General features: G+C 43.5%; 1 protein-coding gene across 3 annotated transcripts in view; it reads left to right on the top strand.

The window, feature by feature from the left end:
• Nucleotides 1-16562, top strand: part of ESF1 (ESF1 nucleolar pre-rRNA processing protein) — a 69061-nt gene extending 52499 nt beyond the window's left edge. For all 3 annotated transcript variants that reach the window (XM_078784721.1, XM_078784720.1, XM_068128473.2), the window contains exons 11-14: nucleotides 21-111; nucleotides 12372-12463; nucleotides 12686-12835; nucleotides 16193-16562. In XM_078784721.1, the coding sequence (XP_078640847.1) occupies nucleotides 21-111; nucleotides 12372-12463; nucleotides 12686-12835; nucleotides 16193-16498 (639 nt within the window). In that variant the 3' untranslated portion in view covers nucleotides 16499-16562. The remainder of the gene's footprint in view (nucleotides 1-20; nucleotides 112-12371; nucleotides 12464-12685; nucleotides 12836-16192) is intronic.
• The last annotated feature ends 3040 nt before the right edge of the window (nucleotides 16563-19602 follow it).

Here is a 19602-nt window from a genome sequence, read left to right on the forward strand (position 1 = left end):
TTTGTATTGCGTGAACACAGGGTACACAAGTGGAAGTTGGTAGTGATGATGATCTTCCTCTTGGAGTTGACTTAAACGATGAATTTCATGCAGAAGAACAACAAAAAACTGGTTGGTGATGTGTCGTGTATGTGTTGTTGCTTTTGTTTTTGAATTTTTTTTTGGAAAATATAAAATAAATTGTTAAATGTTATTGCAAAAACAGCATAACTTAGAATTGAGTAACTCAATAGCTTCCTTAATTGCTGCTGACGCAGAATAATCAAGTTGAGAAAGGTGAAAAATATATATTAAAAACTCCAACCAGATATGACCTTGAAAGCGTAACTAAACAATATGCAACAACAAAAAAAACAATGAGAGATTGCAGACCCTCACCGGGACATGTGTGGTTTTGTATTTTTGGTCCTCTAGGTCTTTTGTGTCTTTGGGATATTTGGGGTCTATTGGGTGCAATGGACATTTTAGGTCTTCGGGGTATACAGTCACGTGAAAAAGTAAGTACACCCCATGTAAAGTTTTGACTTTTTCAACATATTTCAACATACAGCTATTTGATCTTCATTTCAACAATATTGATAGATAAAGGTGATATAATGTAACAAATATCATGAAACATTTAAATTTTGTCATCCATTGTATAATTTAAATAAACATAAATTCGCATGTGGCAAAAGTAAGTACACCCCTACATTTATCACTACTTCAAATACCTAAAATTTGAATCAGGTGCACCAGCTCAGGTGCAAATGATTAGAACATCGTTAGAGAGGATCTTGGAGGAGCCTGTCTTATTTGAACCTCAGACATTTAGTTTGGTTTGCTCTTTGTTGTTGAAGTGTGTGGCGTCACCATGCCTAGATCGAAAGAGCTCTCTGAGGCCTTCAGTAAGAAGGTTATATATGCCTACGAGTCTGGGAAGGGATTTAAAAAGATCTCCAAACAATTTGAAATCAATCATTCGACTGTCCGGAAGATCATCTACAAGTGGAGAAGATTCCAAACAACTGCCAACTTGTTCAGGCCAGGCCGCCCCAGCAAGTTCAGCCCGAGAGCAGACCTCAAGATGCTGAAAGAAGTCTCTAAGAACCCCAGAATGTCATCACGGGACCTACAGGTAGCTCTTGCCACTGTTGATGTCAAAGTGCACGAGTCTACCATTAGAAAGAGGCTGCACAAATTTGATGTACATGGGAGGTGTGCCAGGAGGAAACCTTCATGCTGTCCAGAAAGAACATCAGGGCAAGACTAAAGTTTGCCAATGAACACCTCGGCAAAGACCAGCACTTCTGGAACAATGTGCTCTGGACAAATGAGTCAAAGGTAGAGCTATTTGGCCACAGTACCAGAAGGCATGTTTGGCGAAAACCAAAGACAGCATTTGACCACAAGAACCTGATACCAACTGTGAAGCATGGTGGTGGAAATATTATGGTTTGGGGCAGCTTTGCTGCATCAGGGCCTGGGCAGCTCACCATCATAGAATCCACTATGAATTCTTCATTGTACCAGACGGTGCTTGAGGATAATGTGAGGCCATCTGTCGGAAAGTTGAAGCTCAACCGAAGGTGGACCTTGCAACATGACAACATGACAACATGACCCTAAACATACCAGTAAATCCACCAAGGAATGGCTGAAAAGAAAGAAATGGAGGGTTCTGGAATGGCAAGGCAAAGCCCGGATCTAAATCCCATCGAGATGTTGTGGGGGGATTTGAAACGAGCTGTGCATGCAAGAAAACCCTCAAACATCGCACAGCTGAAATAATTCTGCATGGAGGAGTGGGCAAAAATTTCTCCCAGTCGATGTCAGAGACTGGTAGACAGTTATAAGAAACGCCTACTTTAGGTTGTTTCTGCCAAAAGGGGCAATACCACCTATTAGAGCCAAGGGTGTACTTACTTTTTCCACATGTGAAATTTGCATTTATGTTTATTTATATTATTCAATGGACTACAAAATGTAAATGATTCATGATATTTGTTGCATTATATCACCTTTATCGATCAATATTGTTGAAATGAAGATCAAATAGATGTATGTTGAAATAAGTTGAAAAAGTCAAAACTTTACATGGGGTGTACTTACTTTTTCCCCCTGACTGTATAAGGGTCTTCGGGGTATTTTGGTTTCCCTGGCTATTTAAAGGTCCTCGGGGTAATTTAGGTCTTAAAGGCTCTTAGGGCTCTTAAATGGTGTTGGGGGGTCTTCTGGGTCTTATGGATCTTCAAGGATCTTCGGGGTTGTAAGGGGTTTTAAGGTTCCAAAGGGTCTTAAAAGGTCTTGGAGTTTGAAAGGGTCTTTGGGGTCTGAAATTATCTTGGGGTTATAATGGGTCTTGGGGTCTTGGGTTTAAAAGGGTATTAGGGTTCTATAGGCTCTAAAAGTGTTTCAGGTGTCTTAAAGGGTCTTCGGGGTGTTAGGAGTCCTAAGAGTTTTAAGGGTCTTAGGATCATTGTGGATATTCGTGGTCCTTTGGGTCTTCATGGTTCTCATGGTTGTAAAGGTTTGAAAGAGTCTTAGGGGTCTGTAACGGGTCTTGGGGTTCTAAAGGGTCTAATATAATTAATACACAACTCTCACGCTTTGTACAGACAGACACACAAACAAACAGACAAACAAACGGACCCAAATGCAATACCCTCTCCTCTGGCAAGGGTAATAAAGGTAAAACTAGAAAGCATCTGAAAATGCAAAGCCCGCCCGCCTCCGTTTTGTATTCAGACTTCTTCTTCCGTATGCTGAGCATGTCGAAAATAGCAAAAATATATATACAGTATATATATATATATATATATATACAAAAATTGACAATTTTAGGCTACCTTGACCTTGACCTCAAAAGCAATAGAGTTCAGCGACCCAATATGCAAACTCTGCTCAAATTTCAAGTTTTCGATTGAAAGATGACAATCTTATGCAACGTTGACCTTTTTATCTAAAAACTATCGGCTTCTAGCTTTTGATTGGTGAACCAATTCAGTGGACCAATATGTTAAATTCTTAAAATTTCAGGTCAATTGGATGAAAATTGACGATTTTATGTGACTAGAGAAATACCCGTGCTACGCACGGGTGGGAGGCCTGAAGCAAACAGGCAATGCAGATACGGTGAATGCTAAAGCATGAAACCAATAAATTCCACATTCCTGTAGCACCTTCAGTCGCACGTCAGACATGGACAGCAAGTTCGTGAAGGACTTCCATGAAAAACGTACCCGTTCGTAAACAAACGGGTACGTTCACGTAGAGAAACATCGATCGTGGGTCCGTGGCAGATGCTTGCTAAATAGCTTTTGTGTTCTCTTTGTAGATCAGTTGCATTCAAGTGAATAAAAGCTCACAGCTTTGGAGTTCTTGGTGAATTGCTTCGTTTTACCACACATTAACTGAAGCATAAAATAAAAAAGCCTTCAATTTCCGATATTTAGCCTTTTCGTTTGGGCCTCCCAATTGAAGCCCCGCCCGTAGGGCGGGTACCGATGCTCGACGGAAGAAGACGTCACAATGAACGTCATGCAAACGCGAATGTTATGCGGGAGTCCAAACCTGAGAATGCTGGAGACTAAAGCTGAAATTGGGAAAACTAAATAGCCTATTTTACGCCTGGGGGTCCCAGGATTACCCACCGAAAATATCTTTGCGATCGGTCCAGCAGTTTTTACGGTACCTTCGAACAGACAGACAGCCAGATGGACATTTGGTGAATTATAGTAAGATACTGACCTTTGACATTTTGACTAAATTATTTTTGAAATTCTTCATGTTCTCATTATAAAGCTTTGTTGAAAATTTGATGATAAAAGCTTAAATGGTAAAGTTATGGCTGAGCAGACACGCACAGACAGATAGATACACAGAAGTGATTGCAAAACATAAAAAATATCCCACTGCGTGGGGGATGAGCTAACTTACTCGAAAGTACATAGAACACCTTACCCCACACAGTATTGAGAAAAGAGGACTTGGGAAAGGTCTTTTAAACTCTTGCTTATTGCATTTCCGTAGGTGATCTATATTTCCTATGAGCCGCAATTTTATCTGAATCTCAATATTCCCCAATGTGGAGAAATGGTGTAATATTTTGTCCAAGTACGCCACAAATGGTTTTTTTTTTTAATGTACAAGAAGATGATTTGTATTCTACAGTGTTGAAGTTTATAATTCAATTGAGGCTGTAGCAAACAAACACGCCTGATGGTCTAACAACAGCGCAGCTGGGCTTGTTTGATACTTTAGTTGAAGAGTCAGTTGTTTGTCCCATTTTTGTCATGACATGGGATTGCTTGGCATTTATTATTCGCGAAGTACCGCAACAAAGGTGTTATTTTAAATGCCTGAAGATATTCAAAGATGACTTTCTTCACAAATGTCCCCATTAGCAAGCAGTTTGGTCAGTGTGTTCATTTACCATGTAGTTTGCTCGGTGTGTTCCGTTAGCATGCTCATTGTGTTCCGTTAGCAAGCAGCTTGCTTGGTGTGTTTCGTTAGTGTGCTCAGTGTGTTCCGTTTGTGTGCTCAGTGTGTTCCGTTTGTGTGCTCAGTGTGTTCCATTGGCATGCTCAGTGTGTTCCGCTAGCATGCAGCTTGCTTGGTGTGTTCCTTTAGTGTGCTCAGTGTGTTCCGTTAGCAAGCAGCATGCTCAGTGTGTTCCGCTAGCATGCAGCTTGCTTGGTGTGTTCCGTTAGTGTGCTCAGTGTGTTCCGTTAGCATGCTCAGTGTGTTCCGCTAGCATGCAGCTTGCTTGGTGTGTTCCGCTAGCATGCAGCTTGCTTGATGTGTTCCGTTAGTGTGCTCAGTGTGTTCCGGCAGCATGCTCAGTGTGTTCCGCTAGCATGCAGCTTGCTTGGTGTGTTCCACTAGCATGCAGCTTGCTTGGTGTGTTCCGTTAGTGTGCTCAGTGTGTTCCGTTAGCATGCTCAGTGTGTTCCGTTAGCAAGCAGCATGCTCAGTGTGTTCTGTAAGCATGCAGCTTGCTTGGTGTGTTCAGTTAGCAAGCATCTTGTTCATTGTGTTCTGTTAGCAAGAAGCTTGCTTGGTGTGTTATGTTAGCATGCAGCTTGCTCAGTGTGTTCCGTTAGCATGCAGCTTGCTTGGTGTGTTCAGTTAGCAAACAGCTTGTTCATTGTGTTCTGTTAACAAGCAGCTTGCTTGGTGTGTTCCGTTAGCATGCAGCTTGCTTGGTGTGTTCAGTTAGCAAGCATCTTGCTCATTGTGTTCAGTTAGCAAGCAGCTTGCTCATTGTGTTCTGTTAGCAAGCAGCTTGCTTGGTGTGTTATGTTAGCATGCAGCTTGCTCAGTGTGTTCCGTTAGCAAGCAGCTTGCTCAGTGTGTTCTGTTAGCAAGCAGCTTGCTCAGTGTGTTCTGTTAGCAAGCAGCTTGCTCATTGTGTTCTGTTAGCAAGCAGCTTGCTCATTGTGTTCTGTTAGCAAGCAGCTTGCTTGGTGTGTTATGTTAGCATGCAGCTTGCTCAGTGTGTTCCGTTAGCAAGCAGCTTGCTCAGTGTGTTCCATTAGCAAGCAGCTTGTTCATTGTGTTCTGTTAGCAAGCAGCTTGCTTGGTGTGTTATGTTAGCATGCAGCTTGCTCAGTGTGTTCTGTTAGCAAGCAGCTTGCTAAGTGTGTTCCATTAGCAAGCAGCTTGTTCATTGTGTTCTGTTAGCAAGCAGCTTGCTTGGTGTGTTATGTTAGCATGCAGCTTGCTCAGTGTGTTCCGTTAGCAAGCAGCTTGCTCAGTGTGTTCTGTTAGCAAGCAGCTTGCTCAGTGTGTTCCATTAGCAGGCAGCTTGCTCATTGTGTTCTGTTAGCAAGCAGCTTGCTTGGTGTGTTATGTTAGCATGCAGCTTGCTTGGTGTGTTCAGTTAGCAAGCAGCTTGCTCAGTGTGTTCTGTTAGCAAGCAGCTTGCTCAGTGTGTTCCATTAGCAGGCAGCTTGCTCATTGTGTTCTGTTAGCAAGCAGCTTGCTTGGTGTGTTATGTTAGCATGCAGCTTGCTCAGTGTGTTCCGTTAGCATGCAGCTTGCTTGGTGTGTTCAGTTAGCAAGCAGCTTGCTCAGTGTGTTCTGTTAGCAAGCAGCTTGCTCAGTGTGTTCCGTCAACATGCTCAGTGTGTTCTGTTAGCAAGCAGCTTGCTCAGTGTGTTCCGTTAGCATGCAGCTTGCTTGGTGTGTTCTGTTAACATGCTCAGTGTGTTCCGTTAGCACGCAGCAGCTTGCTTCGTGTGTTCTGTTAGCATGCTCAGTGTGTTCCGTTGGCATGCAGCTTGCTTGGTGTGTTCTGTTAGCATGCTCAGTGTGTTCCGTTAGCATGCTCAGTGTGTTCTGTTAGCAACCAGCTTGCTCAGTGTGTTCTGTTAGCAAGCAGCTTGCTCAGTGTGTTCCGTCAGCATGCTCAGTGTGTTCTGTTAGCAAGCAGCTTGCTCAGTGTGTTCCGTTAGCATGCTCAGTGTGTTCTGTTAGCAAGCAGCTTGCTCAGTGTGTTCCGTTAGCATGCAGCTTGCTTGGTGTGTTCTGTTAGCATGCTCAGTGTGTTCCGTTAGCACGCAGCTTGCTTCGTGTGTTCTGTTAGCATACTCAGTGTGTTCCGTTAGCATGCAGCTTGCTTGGTGTGTCCTGTTAGCATGCTCAGTGTGTTCCGTTAGCATGCAGCTTGCTTGGTGTGTTCTGTTAGCATGCTCAGTGTGTTCTGTTAGCATGCTCAGTGTGTTCTGTTAGCATGCTCAGTGTGTTCTGTTAGCATGCTCAGTGTGTTCTGTTAGCATGCTCAGTGTGTTCTGTTAGCAACCAGCTTGCTTGGTGTGTTCTGTTGGCAAGCAGTTTGCTCGGCGTGTTCCGTTAGCATGCTCAGTGTGTTCTGTTAGCAAGCAGCTTGCTCAGTGTGTTTCGTTAGCATGCTCAGTGTGTTCCGTTAGCATGCTCAGTGTGTTCCGTTAGCATGCTCAGTGTGTTCTGTTAGCAACCAGCTTGCTTGGTTTGTTCTGTTAGCAAGCAGCTTGCTCAGTGTGTTCCGTTAGCATGCTCAGTGTGTTCTGTTAGCAAGCAGCTTGCTCAGTGTGTTCCGTTAGCATGCTCAGTGTGTTCTGTTAGCAAGCAGCTTGCTCAGTGTGTTCCGTTAGCATGCTCAGTGTGTTCTGTTAGCAAGCAGCTTGCTTGGTGTGTTCTGTTAGCATGCTCAGTGTGTTCCGATAGCATGCAGCTTGCTTGGTGTGTCCTGTTAGCATGCTCAGTGTGTTCCGTTAGCATGCAGCTTGTTTGGTGTGTTCTGTTAGCATGCTCAGTGTGTTCCGTTAGCATGCAGCTTGCTTGGTGTGTTCTGTTAGCATGCTCAGTGTGTTCCGATAGCATGCAGCTTGCTTGGTGTGTCCTGTTAGCATGCTCAGTGTGTTCCGTTAGCATGCAGCTTGCTTGGTGTGTCCTGTTAGCATGCTCAGTGTGTTCCGTTAGCATGCAGCTTGCTTGGTGTGTTCTGTTAGCATGCTCAGTGTGTTCCATTAGCATGCAGCTTGCTTGGTGTGTCCTGTTAGCATGCTCAGTGTGTTCCGTTAGCATGCAGCTTGCTCAGTGTGTTCTGTTAGCAACCAGCTTGCTTGGTGTGTTCTGTTAGCAAGCAGTTTGCTCGGCGTGTTCCGTTAGCATGCAGCTTGCTTGGTGTGTCCTGTTAGCATGCTCAGTGTGTTCCGTTAGCATGCAGCTTGCTTGGTGTGTTCTGTTAGCATGCTCAGTGTGTTCCGTTAGCATGCTCAGTGTGTTCCGTTAGCATGCTCAGTGTGTTCTGTTAGCAACCAGCTTGCTTGGTGTGTTCTGTTAGCAACCAGCTTGCTTGGTGTGTTCTGTTAGCAACCAGCTTGCTTGGTGTGTTCTGTTAGCAACCAGCTTGCTTGGTGTGTTCTGTTAGCAACCAGCTTGCTTGGTGTGTTCTGTTAGCAACCAGCCTGCTTGGTGTGTTCTGTTAGCAACCAGCTTGCTTGGTGTGTTCTGTTAGCAACCAGCTTGCTTGGTGTGTTCAGTTAGTAAGCAGCTTGCCATCGCTTGCCAAGCCAGACGTTCAGTATCGACCGTTTTGCAAACTGCTCATCCAGTCACTCGGCAAATGGAGCAAAGCGATTTCGTCCAGGCAAAATGAGGTTTGACTTTAAACAAATTGCAACAGAATTATGAAATAATGAATACGACCAAACACATGTAACTATAACTATTCAGTTTGTTCCTATGTGGATTGTTATTGTATGCCACACGTTCTCAAGCCAAGGTGCTAATTACATTATTTATACTAGGGCATGCCCGTACGTGGGTGCCCGTTCCTTGCCAAAAAAAAAAAAAACGCTACCCGTACGCTCTACCCCGCCCGTACGCCCGTAAACAAAAAAAACAACGCTCTTCGCTTCCGCCCTTCGCTCTGACTGAATTGAGAGAAATAATGCGCATAAGAAATCGAGAAATTATTATTTTCTCCGGAAGAAATCGAATTACGAACCGTAATGGCGCACGCGCTCGGCTCGGCTCGTTCTGTGATTGGCTGCCGGAAGTGAAGTCTTCACTGTCCGGAAGGTCGCAAATCGCAGTTACGATGAATCGCAAATTAGTTTTAATTAGTTTTAAAACATAGTTTAACGCCAACATAGTTTGCCAACGTGAAATAAATGAATACGCTCTCAAATGTGCCGTCCGAGGCAGAGTCTGTTCGCCACGTTCGGCACACGTGATAGCTCGCTGCTCTCTGATTGGTTGAATCGTTTTTTGGACATAGCTCGGTAACTACTTGTCCGATTAATTTCAAACCTTGAAAAGGCACATCCTCGGGTCCCCAGCAATATACCTGGCAAGTTTAAAGTATATCGGACCCGTGGTTGTCGAGAAACAGCGGTCACAGACATACATACATACATACATACATACATACATACATACATACATACATACATACATACATACATACATACACACAGAGATTACTGGAATTATAGATAGATTATCACGATAATCGTGATAATGAGTTGCATCATTGTGATGTAGGTTTTTCTGTTATTCCCCAGGCCTAATGCATACATACGTACACACACATATATATATACAAAGTCTTTTCTTTCCTTGTCCTGCATCCCTCTCTATCAATGTGGAGGGAGGATGAAGGTGAAATCTGAAGGTCTGTGATTGGAGCAACATGTGCATTTCCAGAATAAACGTTCAACCCTTGTCTATATGAACTGGTGTATCAAAAGCATAGACTTTTAAAAGTAAAGGAGAAGCATGGCATTGCTAACTAGTCACCCCCACCGTTTCCCCTCATGGTAATGAAATTTCACCATGAGGGTGGAAAATGAAATCAGTCGCTGATTGGCAGTGATACATGCACACTTTTTTTTAGAACCATAAGACTGTTCTGTGCCAAGAGGAGTTCTCAAGATAATTATCCTAAAAAAAAAAAATAACCCACAGGTCCATGAGAAGCTGTTCCATCTTGCATATCCTGCCGGTCAGTTGTGCATTAAATATGTGTTCGTGTACACGAAGGAAGGTTTGACATCAAATTCTGCCAGATGGTTGTTTACAGACAGCTCTGCGGTGCTTGGAAGGCACTTAAAGTGAGCTGCCCTCCTGGGTATTGTAATGTAGTGTTTTCCAACTGAACATTTTATAATTTGCTATACATGTAATAACTCTTGCTGTGTTCGAGCAAGGGATAATGCCAGAATTGTGATGGTAATTATTTATTTGTGGAGTTTTCAATTATTAATTATTTATTCTGAAGGTCGTGCCTGAGTATAATTGCTTGTTTAAATGCCTCATTTGGGATCTATCTGTAATACTCACATTAATTCCACTGGGCTGTGATAATACCTGCTTTCAAAAAAACGAAACTCACTTTTGTACTTGTGCTGGGTTATGGACTCCAAAACAAAACTTGAAAATTATGATTTGCAATATATTCTATGCTACCACTTCCTGGATCACTATTTCCCCTCAATTTAAAATGTACTTTTTGTTCGAGCTCAGACTTTTGTTCAATTTATCATGTAGGCCAATCTAATAAGGGCTTTATTTAAATTTAGATTGGTATAAGTCCACAAGGATTTCAATTAATGAATGAATGAATGATCGTTTTTTAGGCCATTTTTCCCCACTAGAGCGGGGACCATGACGACCATGGTTCCCTGTTTGAGGCAAAGTTTTTTTTTTCTAAATCGGGGTACACACCGGGATCATTCATCCCAGCAAGCTGGTACTCAATTTGCCGACCTCGGAAGGATGACAGGCTGAGTCAACCCCCCCTGGTGTTAATTCAGCGATCGACCGGGATTCGAACTCAATCCCAAGCCTGCACCATAACCGCTAAGCCAACACCAGGCTTGAAATCAACAAGGAAAGGCATGGACCTGCAACCATTGGCACGCCCACGTGGGTTCAACTTAATGTAACACATTTTGCGTACACCTGTACAATAGTGAATAGACGATAGACTGTGTTGATGCCCTTATGTACACATGGGTACGTAAATTTCTACAGCAAATCTAACATGCTCTGGAGATCACCAAGTGTGAATACATATACAGTGCCTTCAGAAAGTATTCACACCCCTTGACTTTTTCACATTTTGTTGTGTTACAGCCTGACTTTTAAATGGAAAATGAAATTTTTACAAGATAATTAAAAATGAAATACAGAAAATTTGAATTCACATTAAGTATTCAACGCCCTGAGTCAATACTTCATAGAAGTCCCTTTGGCAGCGATCACAGCTTTGAGTCTTCTTGGGTATGTCTGTATCAGCTTTGCACATCTGGATTTGGGGAGTTTTTCCCCATTCTTTCACACACTAGAAATTGTTTTATACCCTTCACCAGATTTTTTTTTTTTTTTTTTGTGTATACATAATCGAGGCTCGTGAAAGAGCTAAATGTATGTCTCCTTACAATTCTATCTCGGAGATCCTTGGACAGTTCCTTGGACTTCATGGTAGAGTTTCTGCTCTGACATGCACCGTCAACTGTGGGACCTTCTATAGAAAGGTGTGTTTCTTTCTATATCATGTCCAAGCAATTGAATTGGCCACAGGTAGACGCCAATCAAGTTGTAGAGGCATCTCAAGAATGATCAAAGGAAATTGGATGCACCTGAGCTCAATTTGGAGTGTCATAGCAAAGGGTTTGAATACTTATTGAATCGAGACATTTCAGCTTTTCAATTTTTAATTATTTTGAAAATTTTCTAAAAATAAAAATTCCACATTGACATTATGGTCTGCTATGTGATCTGCTATGTGCAGATCAGTGACAAAAAAAAATCTCAATTTATTCCATTTTCATTTCAGACTATAACACATCAAAATGTAAAAGGGCAAGGGGTGTGAATACTTTCTGAAGGCACTGTACTTGTACCACCCATCGTGAAATGGTGTTGCAACATCGGATGGCGGATGTTAGATTTGTCTTAAAAGAGGGCAAAATATATCCGTTTTAAATTGTTACTCCATCCTCCATAAAGATCTGTTTTAAATCTACTTTAATCCAAATGTTCATGTTTATTTTAAAGGTCACTGGAAGGGACAATAAAGTGACTGACTATATTGCATCAATAAAAGTGAATTGAAATGCAAAATAACCAATCGGCAACTTTTCAAACGAGACAAACGCATGGACAACATTTTAGGCCTTTTTGTTCACAAAATAATTTTTTTAATCTTCTCTATTTGCAGAATTTATTTATTGTTTTTCCCCAATGAAATATTTGATCAATATTCTGCATAGATAGCACCGTCTACAGATGAACCACAATAAAATGCACGAGGACACATTGGGCATACCAAGGATATATTTTGTGACTGGCATGATGCGAGGAATAAAATTTCCACATCTTCAACGAATATATCAAACTAACGGAACTCTCAGCCACCTTTCAACTTTCCACAGTTGGTCCTTGAGGGATTAAGAGCCATTAAGCTAAATCCATTTAGCCTGGTGTTGGCTTAGCGGTTAGGGTGCCGGCTTGGGATCCTGGGATCCTGGGTTCGAATCCCGGTCAATCGCTGAATTAATGCCAGGGGGATTGATTCAGCCTGTCATCCTTCTGATGTCGGCAAATTGAGTACCAGCTCACTGGTAATTCCCTGTGTGTCGCAAGAGGCGACTAACAGGGTTGGCGGCAGGAAGGGCATCCGGCCATAAAACATTGCTTCAAAATGGGGACCGCGGTGCCTGAAAAAGGCCAACCCCTGCTCTGCAGGGAAAAATGGCCTCTAAAGGTGGTTCAAGCTAAATCCATTTGGTATATAATGGCTGCATTGTTATCGTGGCAAAATTTAAAATGGATTTCTCTCGAACATGTTGTCCTCAAATCTTGCTCTTTGTTTATCTTTGGACACTTGCGTTTTGCAGGAATGAAATCTTTGAAAGAGAAGAGTACGAAGAAGGACGAATGTGATTCTGGAGTTACTCTAGAAGAGCAAGCAGAAAACGACAAACAAAACGTTGGGTTTTTTTTTTTTCATTCACCCACCTGTTATTTTTATGCTCACCCATTTTACCAAAGTATATCTTTCTTATATATTTGGGATATCTTTAACCCCCTTTCACATTTATGGTGGGGTTTGATGAATATCTGATGAAGATTTGAGATTTATTTTCTGCCATTGTTTAATAATAACTCACTGTATGGGTACGTTTACATTGTTTGTTTATTTATTTTGCAGGCCTTGCTCTCTTTGCTGATGATGGATGAGGAAGTGGATGACCGGACGCATTTCGACTATGACAGCATTGTGAACCAGCAAAATCTTACCAAGAGAAAGAGAAAGATGCTCCTGAAAAAGAACAATAAATTGATGGAAGATGATTTTCAGGTATTTTTTTCCCCTTTTTCACTATAATTCGTTTTATACATTTACAAACTCCATTTTAAACTTTACATGAAGTGGAGTATACTGTAGAGCCCAGTTGAGCTATGACTGTTTCAAATGCAAATACAACGTTTACTTGATGGGACTTGAATGTGGAGGTTTTTTTGTTTTTATGGCGTAGCCCGTAGGGCAAAACCATCTAGAACGGTGTATGTATGTATGTATGTGTGTATGTCCCTCACAAACGTACACCAATCAGAGCTGAGGATCTATTCACATGACAGGGGTGATGTGATGTGGTGTGGTTAGGTCTGTGATGTCATTACGGTGTACGACGGCTCACTCCACATGCCACCATTTTGATTTTTATGCCATTCTGGCTGAACATATTGTTGAACCTGTCATGTATCACAATCTGCATGCTCTGCCTTTGTTTTTCATTCAGTGTGAAACAGAAACAAACCGATTGTTAAAATGACCATGAAATATCGAAAGCATAGGCGTTAAGGATCTTCCAATGACACCGTATGTAGAGGTCTTTGGCTTCATGCCTTCATGGCTCACCTTCAGGCCGCTTCCGACAAATTAGCCCAGGTTTTTAAGTGCAGTTATATCGTTTTTTGTAATAATAATAATAACGTTAATAATAATAATGTACAACAACAACACAACAACATGCATTTTAAGGCCATTTTCCCTGCTAGAGCAGGGATTAGCCTTGCGGTCCCCATGACAATCTTCTCCATTTTGCCCTATTTTCTGCATCTCTCCTTGTTAACCACCTTGCCCGCATTTATTCTTCCACCATCTTTAGCCAAGTCTTTCTCGGTCTTCCCCGTCCTCTACTTCCTTCTACATTCATTTCCATCACTCTTCTCAACCAGTCACTTTCATCCTTCCTCAGCACATGACCAAACCATCTCAACCTGTTCCTCTTCACAGCATCAATCACAGGCTCTATTCCCATCATCTTTCGCAATTCATCATTAGTCTTCCTCTCTCTCAACGACACTCCGCACATCCACAAACCATTCGCATTTCCACCCTTTCCAGCCTTCGTTGCTGCTCGACGTTCATTACCCATGTCCCGCTCCCATAAATCACAACACAGTTCCCGAAACTTCTTCCATGCACATCTCACTCCAGCAACCGTTGCCGAGTCTGATCCACCTTCTCCATTCAGCATGTCTCCAAAGTAGCAAAATGTTTTCACACCTTCCAGCTTCATGCCGTCTCCAAGATCCAACTCAACATTTCCTCCATCTGCAGCTCCCTCTGTGCACACCTTACATTTGAATGTAGCTGCCACACTGGTTAATGACCCTCTCAGAGCACTGCATTTTTGATGAACCCACTCAGCGCACATTGTACATTGAATGGAGTTCACTCCGACACCCTTCCTGCACACAGCACACGGCCACTTCCCAGTTCTTTCCACCTCACCACATACTTTACCACTTGCCATCACCTTCGTCTTCCCGATATTCACCTTCAGACCTTTTGTCTCCATACATTCCTTCCACTTGTTCATCTTTTCCTTCAGTCCATCCATACTTTCCGCAATCAACACCAGATCATCTGCATACAACAACTCCCACCGTAAACCCTCCTTTACATTCTGAGCCAGCACCTCCATCACAGCTACAAATAGTAGTGGACTTAGTACCGACCCCTGATGCACTCCCACCTTCACCTCAAACTGACCACTGTTCCCGTCCTCCGCCCTTACAGCTGTGCGCGCTCTTTTGTACATTGCCATCACTACTCTGATCAACCATTCCTCCACTCCGAACTTCCTCAATGCCCATGTCAATACTTCGCGTGGAACCCTTACAAATGCTTTCTCCAGATCAACAAACCCAAGAAACAACTTCTTCCTCTTCTCCATGTACTTCTCCTGCAACTGCCTCACAATAAAGAGCGCGTCTGTCGTTCCTCTTCCTGGCATAAATCCAAACTGCATTTCATCGATCTTCACCTTCTTCCTTATCCTCTCCAACACCCTTTCCAATACCTTCATTCCATGCTCCAATAACTTTATCGCTCAGTACGAGCCACACTCCAGAGGGTCACCTTTCTCTTTGTATAGAGGGACGAGGGTACTCAGTTCCCAATCCACTGGAAGGCAGCCTTCTTTCTCCACCAGATTGCAGATCTCTGTCATTCTCTTCACACCCCAATTTCCCGCTGCCTTCAACATATCTCCCACAACTCCCGTCGGCCCTCCCGCTTTTCTATTCTTCATTGCTTTTATCGCTTCCTCAACTTCCTTCTCAGTTATCTTCTCTGCCGGTCCTAAAACTAGGTTACTCTCTATGTTGCCATCCCATTCATTCTCTGTATTCAACAGCCTTTCCATATATCTTTTCCATCTTCCTTTAATTCCATCTGGGTCCACAACGATTTGTCCCACTTCACCCTTCAAGCAACTCACCCCCATCACATCACACCTCTCTTTCGCTATCTGCTTTGCTATCATGAATACCGCTCTCTGACCCCCTTCCGAATCCAAGGGTTCTCCGAACATTTTCCCACATGCCTCCTGCGCCTTTGCTACCTCTTTCTTTGCAGCCTTCTTGGCTGCCTTATAACTTTCATGCTTTGCTTTTTCTGCTCCCGTACCCTTCGCCTTCTGCCACGCCTTGAACTTCTTCCTCTTCTCGTCAATCCTCTTTCCAACTTCATCATCCCACCACCATGTTTACGAGTGCCTCGGTGGTCTTTTTGTCCATCCACAATCCACATACCTCACCAACAGCTCCCAACAGACTATCTTTCATTGACATCCAACCACTTTCAAGCTCAACCACATCATCCTCTACCCTACTCAGCCTCTCTTTTAATGCCTCCCTTACTGTCACCTCTTTCAACCTCCACACCTTCATTCTCGGTTGGTACTTCACCCGCCGAGCTCTCCTCGCACCTTCCACCCTTATGTCGCAGACAACCAAGTGGTGCTGTGAAACAGCCTCCTCCCCCAGGATCACCTTTGTGTCCCGGAGGTGCCCCCTATCTCGCCTATGCACCATCAGGTAGTCAACGGTTGTCGTCGACCCACCTGACGTATATGTAACAAGCTTATTATGCTCTTTCTGGAAGGTCACGTCATAGGTCACGTGGTTCGGCCGCCATCTTCGAAAAACCGAAAAACTAAGAAAAACAGAAACCCTGTAAAAACAAACAAATACTAAACATTATGCCACCTGATTTCAAAACTGTCAGCTTATGGTATTTTAGGTTCCCTCGTAGACTGGCTATCACATTTATTTTGCACTCGCAATCAGTGTGTTGCTTTTGACGGAATACTATCAGACGGATGTACCTTTTTATTTTATTCTAAAATAATTTTCTTTGTTGCAGGTTGATGTGCAGGATCCACGATTTTCTGCACTCTATTCCTCACATCTGTTCAACCTGGACCCAACAAATCCCAGCTTTCGGCGCACAAAGGCCACCGAGGCGCTTGTACAAGAAAAAGCTCGGAGGCGCTGCCTTGAACAACAACCAGTCATCCCAAAGCCGGGCTGCAGCGCAAATGCCACCTTCGAAAGAACAACCTCTGAAGTGACCAAGAAGCATACGGACTCTTCACTCGCCTTGTTGGTCAAATCTGTGAAAGCCAAGGCCCAACAGCATCACGCCAGCAAACGGCCAAAAAGGAAATGACATTTTCAATTTTAATTTCTGAGTAACTTTTTTTGACTTGAAAACAATAAAAAATAAAATCGTATTTTGCCTTTTTGTGAGGGGGAGAGGGATGTTTGATGGAAGAAAAGAAGCAGCATGTACCAACGTACAATTTTTAAAGTCTTTAGTATGACTGTCGGGGTTTGAACAGCCGACCTCCCAGACTCAGAGCAGATGCTTTAATCATTACACCACTGAGGCTACTTAATCGCATGAAAGACGTGGACGCCATCTTGCCATCATCAGATCACCTCCTCTCCTGCTTCGTTTTATCCCACGCCAGCCTGCACCATGTACCGACAGGCATGACCAACTCATGCCAGCACAAGTCCTTGCCTGTTCTGTCCCCACTCTGTGGTCTTAATCTGGTACTGTATTGTCGAAGTGCGATGTCCGATGTCCGATGAGACACTAAAGACACCGTACTGAAGATACAAGCCGTTTAATATGGGATTCACACATATGCGGGAAAAGGGTAGGCTCCAGATAATGTCAAGTCCCTTCTCAATAGTTTTTACCGTGCACTCCGGTTATAAGCACAGAGGCACTTTCAGCGGAGCAAAGATAACCATCTCCAAGGGGAGCTTCCCACAAGAACATGTCTCATGCTCAATGCATCTCACACGTAATCTTGAGGGGCACTCCCCAGAATGTAGGAGTTTTGTATAAAGGGAGGAAACCACGGAGTTCCTTTCATTGTTAGATAAGCAGGATGAGAAACACAGACCATCTTGTGGTTGAAAAAGCAAATGCAAGAGAAATCACAGAGCATGAGATATACATTCTCAGCCTGTCAGCAGTCTAATGAGAAAAAGTTTAATAAAGCAACCACCAGCTCCCACAACACCATTAGTGCTGTTATTTCTCTTGTAGACAAGATCGTGTTTCTTTTCTCCCCTTTCATCCCTGTCTGTGTCTGTTAACCACCAGAATCTGTTCCGTGGATTATTTGTCCTGTCTCGCCCATCCTTATCCCAATATTTTATGCCTCCAATAACGAAGTTGCCGGATGCATTACGTTTTCAGGTTGTCCGTCCGTCCGGCTATCTACGTTCGTGATAGGTTTGTTTTCGCATAAATCCATTCGATTGTGTTGTCAAAGGCCAGAGGTCCCATTAGTTAACAATTCTGTTACCAAGCTAACTCCTGAACCAAGGTAATGGGAGTTTGATTAAACTTGCTGTTGTATAACCATATATTATGATATAAAAATGAAGTGATTTGATTTTGGCATCAAGAGGTCAGAAGTCATTTCATTTTAAAATGTGATACTTGAGACTAGCTGATGGAATTTAAATCAAACTTGGTACAAGTATGTGTAATAATGTAGGCGGAGGCATATCGGTCGGCGTCGTGAAATAAAATGACGTCTAATATTTTTTTGTATGCAGAGTCGAGGCTCGTGGAAGAGCTAGAACACAGAATGGATCAGGATGCAATAAAACAAAAGGAACAGCAGAAAGAGAAGGGGAGAATGCCAACAGCAGGGCCAAAAGAGAAAATTGACAGACTTGGACAACCAGGAGTGCGGGTACTACGAGGGGAGAGAAGGGGTGGACAAGAATGCAAAGGGTGGACAAGGTAGATACAGAAGCAAATCTGGGAGGGGGGGTGAGGGTTGGTTTAATGGGTGCAGAAAAGGCCATGGTTTTGGATGGGGGATGATCTCAGATGGTGGTGAACTCTTTCTTGAAGACCTGGAGGGAAGAATGAGATTGAAGAGAATGTGGAAGCTTGTTCCTCTTGTCTCCCTAAATTCCTAAATTGAGACATCTCCACTCAGACTCGTATACAAACAAGGGGGAAACTAAAGTAAAAGAAAATATTGGCCTTTTATATAGTGCCGGCACTTTGCTTTGCGTTCCCAAATGGCTTGTTGGTCGTCGCCTCGAACCACCGTGCGCAAAACTCACAAGATGGCGTGGAATCGTGCCCGTAGCCAGCCACCGGCGTGAGGCAAGCAGGCAGGATCCTTCTATGCAACACGGCTCCAATGATCTCTCAAGACACACACACAGACAAGCGCCCGTCGTCCTCCCACACAAAACAACCAAGTGACCGCCTCCAATGAACGCCAGGACCGAGAGAGCAAAATGCGACTGCCTCCAACAACTGCCAGCACCAAAAGAGAGGAAGTGAAATGCGACTGCCTTCGATGAGCGCCAGGACAAAGACCAAAATGGCGAGACAGCTTCTCTTTCCTTCAGCTCTCGAATGTTCCACGCTGACGTCACACTCTCTCCAATCATCGAGGCCGCTACTCAATCATCTCATCGTGCCTCCACCAATCACGAAGGCTGGGGTGTGGCCTCATCGTTACGAGTCGTCGGGGGGGGGGGGGGGGGGGGTGGAGTCTTGTCGTCCGGGAATGTTCATATGACGTCGGCGGTCTTGAGGCTGGATTTATGTGCCGATCGGCAAATGCTGTTTCTGGCGGCGCTGTGAGTGAATGAGTCCATTTGTTATAGTTGTTTTACTGAGCCCTCTATTTCCTGGCTGGCCGAATGTAATAAGAGCATTCTGGAAAAATCACAGGGAGGCAATCACGTACAGGGGAATTTAACCTTACAGACCCTAAAATTAATTAGCACAAAACCACCCTCCTTATGTCGATATGCAAATGCTCTTACCCGGACAGACGGCCTACTTATGTACATCAAGATGGGTTCTTCTTTGTGACACTCGGAGCATGCTAATCTATACAATTCTGACTTTCCTTTGAGGTATTTCTTGCCTACCCCCCACAAACGTAACAGTATGTTGGTGGACCGTGGTTGCTGGTGCAAAATATACATTTATAATAAACATTTTATTTATAAAGAAACATCTTCCCACCTTGTGCCTTCCCGCAAGTGAGCGGCCGCCTGTCTCGGCTCTATTTGCATGATCCTTTGGTGGTTGTAACTTGCTAAATAGTTAATTCTGAATGCAGTAACTTTGTACTTCATTTCGGTCATTTCCAGAGGTCTTAAGACCCATGGCGCAGATCGTCTTCCTTAGCCAGGCCTCTGACGTGGTTCATCCCGATATCCCCCAGGATAAATTGCAAAATTTAAACTTGTGCGCAACAGTGTGATTGGCAG

Source organism: Myxine glutinosa, chromosome 9 (genome assembly GCF_964187855.1).
Source record: "Myxine glutinosa chromosome 9, kmMyxGlut1.1, whole genome shotgun sequence".
NCBI lineage: Eukaryota > Metazoa > Chordata > Myxini > Myxiniformes > Myxinidae > Myxine > Myxine glutinosa.